Below are 7,593 nucleotides of genomic sequence, written 5' to 3'. Positions count from 1 at the left end.
TTGAAAAAAAAAAATCAGTGTGAGCTCATTGCATATAGCATTACATTCACTCTGATTCACCACTTGCTGTATTTTCGCAATCTATGCAGCTCACAGTCATCTTACTGTGATCCTTACAAACATGTTTACCGCAAGTGCTACATACTGTTTTCACCTTTTGGTCCTTTTACCTGGCACAAAATACACATCTCTATGCTTGGCATTGTAATGTCTGTGAGTTTGTCGAGGTTATTGCTTCTGCAGCTTCGGGGAACAGTCTTGCAATCTCTGTTCTGAGACTTTTTGGCAGTTGGGTTGTGAGCTTACAGGACATACGAATTTACACAGACGATGTTCAGGAGAGCAAAGAACACAGTTAGAGGCCAATGCCGGCTGTTTCTGGAAACGCTATACTTATCCATCATCATGTCGACCACATCTACTCCTCCTTTGGTTGAATTATAGAACGTGATGATTTCAGGTTTCTTGTCACCTGTAGCTTCGTCTATCTTTGCATCATGGTGCATGCTACTAACGAGCACCACATTTTTCTTCTTGTTCCTACTCTTTGGTATGTATGAGACTAATGTAAGGTTGTCTCCAAATCCAAACATGCTGTCCACAGGGGGTCTATTCTTTATCACCAAGAATTCTGGGGGAATCTCCCTCTTGTTCTTTCTGAGGGTCCCCACAGCAGTCAAGTTATGGTCACGAAGTAGTGATTCCACTCGTGGATAGCTGGTATACCAATTATCAAATGTTACATTTGTAGCAGACCCAGAGATGTCAGAAATAAGTCTTGTGACCACAGCCTGTGATGGATTGTTTTGCTTGTCAGCCTTGAATGGCCCATCTGGCTGTGTTCCGGCATATATCTCCATGTTACATACATAGAATGTTTTTGCATCACACAGTGCATGTGTTTTGATGCCATATTTGGCTGGTTTGCCGGGGATATACTGCCTAAAGGGACTATGGCCCCTAAAGGCTACAAGCATTTCATCTATAGTCACAAATTCTGATGGGGTGTAGTTCTTTTTGCAATTTTCTACAAACATATAAATATTTGCCTAACTGGGGAAAGCTTATCCACCCTCTTTCTTTCTTCGCGTTGGTCTGGTGGGGTGACTGAACACCCCAGAAGACCAAAACGACGTCTAGCTTCCAAGAAAACTGACCCACAACTGAGCAACACTACATGTGACACACCCTTCTTGAATCAGGAGAGTACTGGGAGGGAGAAAAAGAAATAAGTTGCTTACTAGTAATTACGAGCATTGAAGCAAAATTGGGGTGCCAAAACACCCCAGGGGAGTAATGCAGGATTAAAGAATGATTTTGACAAACACCCTAGAGGTAACTTTATTCGCCAAAAGCATATTTTAATTAATTAATATTGTTATGCACATTGAAGACTTAAGCCAGAGTTCCACAAGAATCCAAATTGCTTTAAAGTTAAACAGGTAAAAGTGACCTGGAAACAAAAGCATTAACTTAAATAAAAGAACAAATAACAGATAAATTACATTAGTGAATATAATGAATATCAACGTTCTCTACAGGATATATCATATTTATAGAGATAATTAAAAACTGGTGTGGTTTTACAATGATGATGATTTAGATTAAGCTCTTCATGTGCCAGCATGGGTATATACTTTTATGTGTATATATATATATATATATATATATATATATATATATATATATATATATATATATATATATATATATATATATATATATATATATATATATATATATATATATATATATATATATATATATATATATATATATATATATATATATATATTTATATATATATATATATATATATATATATATATATATATATATATATATATATATATATATATATATATATATATATATATATATATATATATATATATATTATAATATATTATCATTTATATATAACCATTTTGTAAGTATTTTATAATGTCTCTTTGTAAAATTTTTTGTTTATTTTTGAAAATTTTGATTTTTGCTTACAAGATTCGTCATTTGTTGTGAAGACGTGATTTTAAATGTCTTTTCTTACCGATAAGTTATATATTATGTAGGCTTGTATTATTGTGAAATATTTTTTTCCCTTTGTTTAATGTTTGAAGTTGTATTGTGAGATGCTTATCAGGTCACCACATCCTGCTTGCCGAGAGAGGGAATAAAGGCTAGTTTCCATGTTTACCCAGGTGTCTGTAACCTGCAGTATAGGCAAAAGAATTCACTTATGTTATCATGACGAGCTGTCACCCAGTCGGCGAGTTTCCTGCTATATCTTTGGTTCTGTATGCTTATTCCATTGTTTTTAACTCTGCCTATGCCTAGTCTGTTCGTAATCTGAGAAAGAGAGAAAGAGGAACAGCAGATGAATGGTGTCGCCTTGGGTCTAAAGAGCGTCATTCATTGTTTACCCAGCCATTAGGTTGACAAAAGGTTTGGTAAGTCCTGAACAGGAAACGTCCATCATGTAAAGATAAGGGTATCGCCCTCGAAGCTCACCCGTGTGTATTGTATACTTTGTATACGTGTGTGTATGTGTATTCATACATATGTATTCTGTGTGAACACCCTATGTGTATTCTCGAATATTCTGAAAGGTCCTACGAGAATTAAAAGCCAGTGTTTTCTAAAGACACCAGTAGTCTGCCAGAAAGAGATCTCAGAGCCACATCTCTCTCTCTCTCTCTCTCTCTCTCTCTCTCTCTCTCTCTCTCTCTCTCTCTCTCTCTCTCTCTCATAATCCCATTACATATAAAGGGAATAACAGAAGGATATCTGTTGTAAAAGTTCTCTTAAACTCACCCAAGGAGTGTGTTAATTTTGTAGAAGGTGATCAGGAATATTATTTTGTGCAAGTGTTGAGGAGAAGATGTATATTGATGTAATAATTACAAAAGGCAATGTGGTAATTACTGATTTGTAATGGTAAGACTTAAGTGATATTCTTGGTAAAAGAGAATTGTTGTTTTTGAATAATCCTTAGAAAGACGTGAGTTTAACTTTTCTTTTTATAGGGAAAAGTTATTGTGAAAGATTAATATAATCTTTAAGCACATTATTGGTGATTATTGTATTTCCATTTTTTGCATATTGCATTCTTATATGTCTGTGCTATCACATTATTATGATTTAATTGTTACTGTGTTTTGCTGGTGATTTCTTAGCATTTTGTTAGTGCCTACCTGTTATAGAGATTTTGGAGAATGTTATGTGGATTCCAATCAGTAATATTTTGGTGATTGTTTGCAGTGGTTAAATCAGGTAAACACTTGGCACTTAAGTGATAGTTAATAGTTTGATTCTCACCTAACCAGATTGTTTTCTTGATAAATTAAAGTTTTGTGAATTAAACTTGATTAAGAAATACTTAAATCTTACACTGTTGTCAATTAATGGTAAATCTTTTGAGATTGTGGACCTTACATATATCTTTTGAACTTAAAAATAAACCTGTTTGTTTAAAGTTTTAAAACATAGCGTTTCATTTTGATCACCAGTAATTAGAGTCATTAATGAGTGTGTACAAGGTAAGTGATGTATCTGTTCGTTCACCTGAGACTTATTTAGGTAAAATAGAACCAGAGAGACAGCTACATTGCTGGTTGAAGATAACCCATTCCACTAAACTGGATATAACTTAATAATTGTTACCTCATCCATAACTTGATAAAGTTACATTGATTTTCTCAAGTGATAAATAAGTTTAAGGGATCATTATACCTTTAGAGATTCAGTCACTCTTTGTTATGAGGTTTCAAGTATCTGGTCGATGTGAGGTAACTTTTGGTATTATCATTTGCACAACAGATTTGTTGGCCTATTTGAGTAATAACCAGGTGCTTGATCACTTTGTAACAATATATATATATATATATATATATATATATATATATATATATATATATATATATATATATATATATATATATATATATATATATATATATATATATATATATATATATATATATATATATATATATATATATATATATATATATATATATATATATATATATATATATATATATATATATATATATATCTATATATATATATATATCTATATATATATATATATATATATATATATATATATATATATATATATATATATATATATATATATATATATATATATATATATATATATATATATATATATATATATATATATATATATATATATATATATATATATATATATATATATATATATATATATATATATATATATATATATATATATATATATATATATATATATATATATATATATATATATATATATATATATATATATATATATATATATATATATATATATATATATATATATATATATATATATATATATATATATATATATATATATATATATATATATATATATATATATATATATATATATATATATATATATATATATATATATATATATATATATATATATATATATATAATATATATATATATATATATATATATATATATATATATATATATATATATATATATATATATATATATATATATATATATATATATATATATATATATATATATATATATATATATATATATATATATATATATATATATATATATATATATATATATATATATATATATATATATATATATATAATAGATAGATATCAGAAATCGTCAATTTGGTTTTGGGGTACATTCGGGTCAAACAGAAAGAAGTTATATCGGAAATGTAAAATCTGAACAAAATTAAAACCTAGCCTCAGAAGAGATAAGACCGGAAAAAATGCTACAAATATAAAAAAAGAAATCAACTGGATGTTAATAATGAACTCACTGTTATAAATATGACACAGACAATTCTGATATCATCGTTGATAAATTCTGATATCATTGCTGATAAATCTTCAAAGATGCTGATAAGCAAGGAAAGCCTGGTGAAGTAAGGGCACTGGTCGAAGTCTTCTTTGAAACTAGTAAGTTAATCGTGTAAACACATCTTCCATGTTTAGGAAATAGTCATTGGGGAGGTCTCTTTTTTTTTTTTTATTTACTTTGCCAGTGTTTAATCTCCTTTTGGTTTTCTTTCTATTATGTTCATCCCTTTTGCTGAGGGTCATCTAATTTTTTTGCCCGTTTTGGTATCAGTAGCTTTCATCATCTCCCTTTCATTTTCTGAAAAGATTGCGACCATAAATACCCTTGTGAATAATAACAATTCTGATCTCTCAACCACCGCCTCTGGCTGAAGATCACTCTCATACCAGAAAAACTCAATATCCGAAGTACTGGAAACCTTTCATTTAACAAGCTTTCACAGATGTTTAATTTTGGTATAGCGTAAGCAGTATGATGTCAGCAAAAAAAAAAAAAAAAAAAAAAAAGTCGTATAGGATGTGTTCATTGCTTTAGCATTATTTTATTGGTTTTATCCTTCTTTCCATGTTTTCTTTGTCATTCTGTTTTCGTGAATTTTATTTGAAATGTAATTGCATTTTCAGCTTGTTACCGTTTTTTTCCCTTATTTTTCATTCAGAATAGCAACATTAACTAGAATATACCAAATCACTTACATTACAGCTTTCAACTTAACTCTGAACTTACATACCGTCATTTGAGCGCAAAATCTAGAAAAGAAGAGAGTAAAGCTTCAGGTTTCTGGGGAGAAAAGGTCTGCAACAGTTTGGAAGCTCCGACTTCACTGTCGGGATATTAGCCATTTTAGATCACAGGTAGAAAACTTATAATTCAATAGGAAAATGATATTTTAGGCTTCCCAATATATCATTATCTATCAAATGCCCCTTTCTGGCAGTGAGGCATCAGGCTCGGAAGGAGAGAAAAAAAAAAATCCAGGTTGACACTTTCTGTTGTTTTCTGCAACGCTCTGTTCTTGGTTATGGTAAATTTATGTTACAATGATGTAGTTTAGTTTTTATATCCTTTAATTCCTTTCGTTTGAACTTTTGTCACTTCAATTTTTTTATAATTTAATCCAAAATATCTTTTGGTATTTCTAATTACAAAAACATCAGCTTTCATTTTGGTCATTAATTTACAAACCAGGCTTCAACATAGCAGAAGGGGAGTGTGTGAAAAAGAACAAGAGGGTGGAACAAAACTGACAAACAGAGCTGTTGTGTTAGAACGACATTGGTACAGAATGCTCCAATTAGGCACAGGGTTATTACATTCGGTGTATTCTTTGCTATTCTTTACTCCTCAGTTGTTTTGTTTTATGTACTTTTAATTTAATTTAGGCCTCTATCTTCCTAACACATTTCTTTCAATTCCTCATCGACTCTTTTAGAACTCGAACCACACTTTACTTTTTCCTCCAGTAAGCTTCATTTATAATACATTTTTACCCTCTCATCTTGGAAGCAATTTATTCCATCTCTTCTTCCTCCTACTTCCTTGTTCTTACCTTGAAAACGATCCCTCCTAAAGAGAGGGGTCCTTTCATTCCTTCTCACCTCCTCCCTCTCTTCCCAGCCCCCTACCCCTGCCCGGGTTCTTCGACCTGAAATAGCCAACTTCCAAATCATGAAATGAATTCCTACTCGTCCTTTGCGAAGGATCCTCCTCCATTCTCAGAACTTGCTAATCCTCCGTGAAAACACTTATCTCAACTCAGTCGGCTTTCCTCTTCTCTCTCTCTCTTTACTTTCTTTTTCCTTTCTATACCGCTTTCATGCCTTAGTTCTTCCTCATGATTCTAATTAGTTTACTCGGCTAAGCTGTTCCTTTGATGATCGTCAAAGGAATCTGTGTTGGATAAAACAGTTAACATGGCTGAGTGTTCTTACGAAAACACTGATTAATGACATATTGGATTTACCTTGATTTTTTTTTTTTTTTTTTTTCAGTTTTCCAGGAAAACTTCTTTGGTGAAATGAATCTGAATATCTTGGAACTGTTTGCGAATTATCCTCGAATCTTCAAACTTGAGATTTCATTACGGAGCACTGGCTGATCACTGAATGTGCATTGGTTCAGAACTGAATTATTACCAACAAAAGTTTTATTTCACCATTTAAATAGGCTTTAGTTGTTCCTAAAATGATAATCGTTTTTATTTCAACGATTTTGAGATTTATGCTTGATTATTACTTTGCCGTTCTGTCGGCGCAAATTACCCATTCAGCTGTTTCATTACCTTATTAACAGGTTAATTCAAGGTTAGTTTTTTTCATCAAGCATGCATAGCAATACACACACACATATAATATATATATATATATATATATATATATATATATATATATATATATATATATATATATATATATATATATATATATATATATATATATATATATATATATATATATATATATATATATATATATATATATATATATATATATATATATAGATGTATTGTATGTTCTTCGGCAGATGACCTCTAAGCCATACAGCACCAATTGGCAAATAGCAACTCTTAACAGGACAGCTAATGAGCGGCCAAATGGTTCGTCACGAACGGAACTACCTTCACGGACCTGTTGACCGGAGGAATTAGCCATTCACTGGTTAGAATATCAGCGGAAGGGAATATTTTTAGAAAATGTAAATTAGATGACGGACCTG

General features: G+C 30.5%; 1 protein-coding gene across 1 annotated transcript; it reads right to left on the bottom strand.

Moving 5' to 3' along the window:
* Positions 1-302: 302 nt before the first annotated feature.
* On the bottom strand, positions 303-1,037 carry LOC136830429 (piggyBac transposable element-derived protein 4-like). The gene has a single exon (XM_067089965.1). The coding sequence runs from the start codon at positions 1,035-1,037 to the stop codon at positions 303-305; it is 735 nt and encodes a 244-aa protein (XP_066946066.1).
* Between the last annotated feature and the right edge of the window lie 6,556 nt (positions 1,038-7,593).

This window comes from Macrobrachium rosenbergii, chromosome 46 (assembly GCF_040412425.1).
Source record: "Macrobrachium rosenbergii isolate ZJJX-2024 chromosome 46, ASM4041242v1, whole genome shotgun sequence".
Classification (NCBI taxonomy): Eukaryota; Metazoa; Arthropoda; class Malacostraca; order Decapoda; family Palaemonidae; genus Macrobrachium; species Macrobrachium rosenbergii.
Note: the sequence above shows the minus strand (reverse complement) of the source record. Positions and strands in the feature narration are given on the sequence as shown.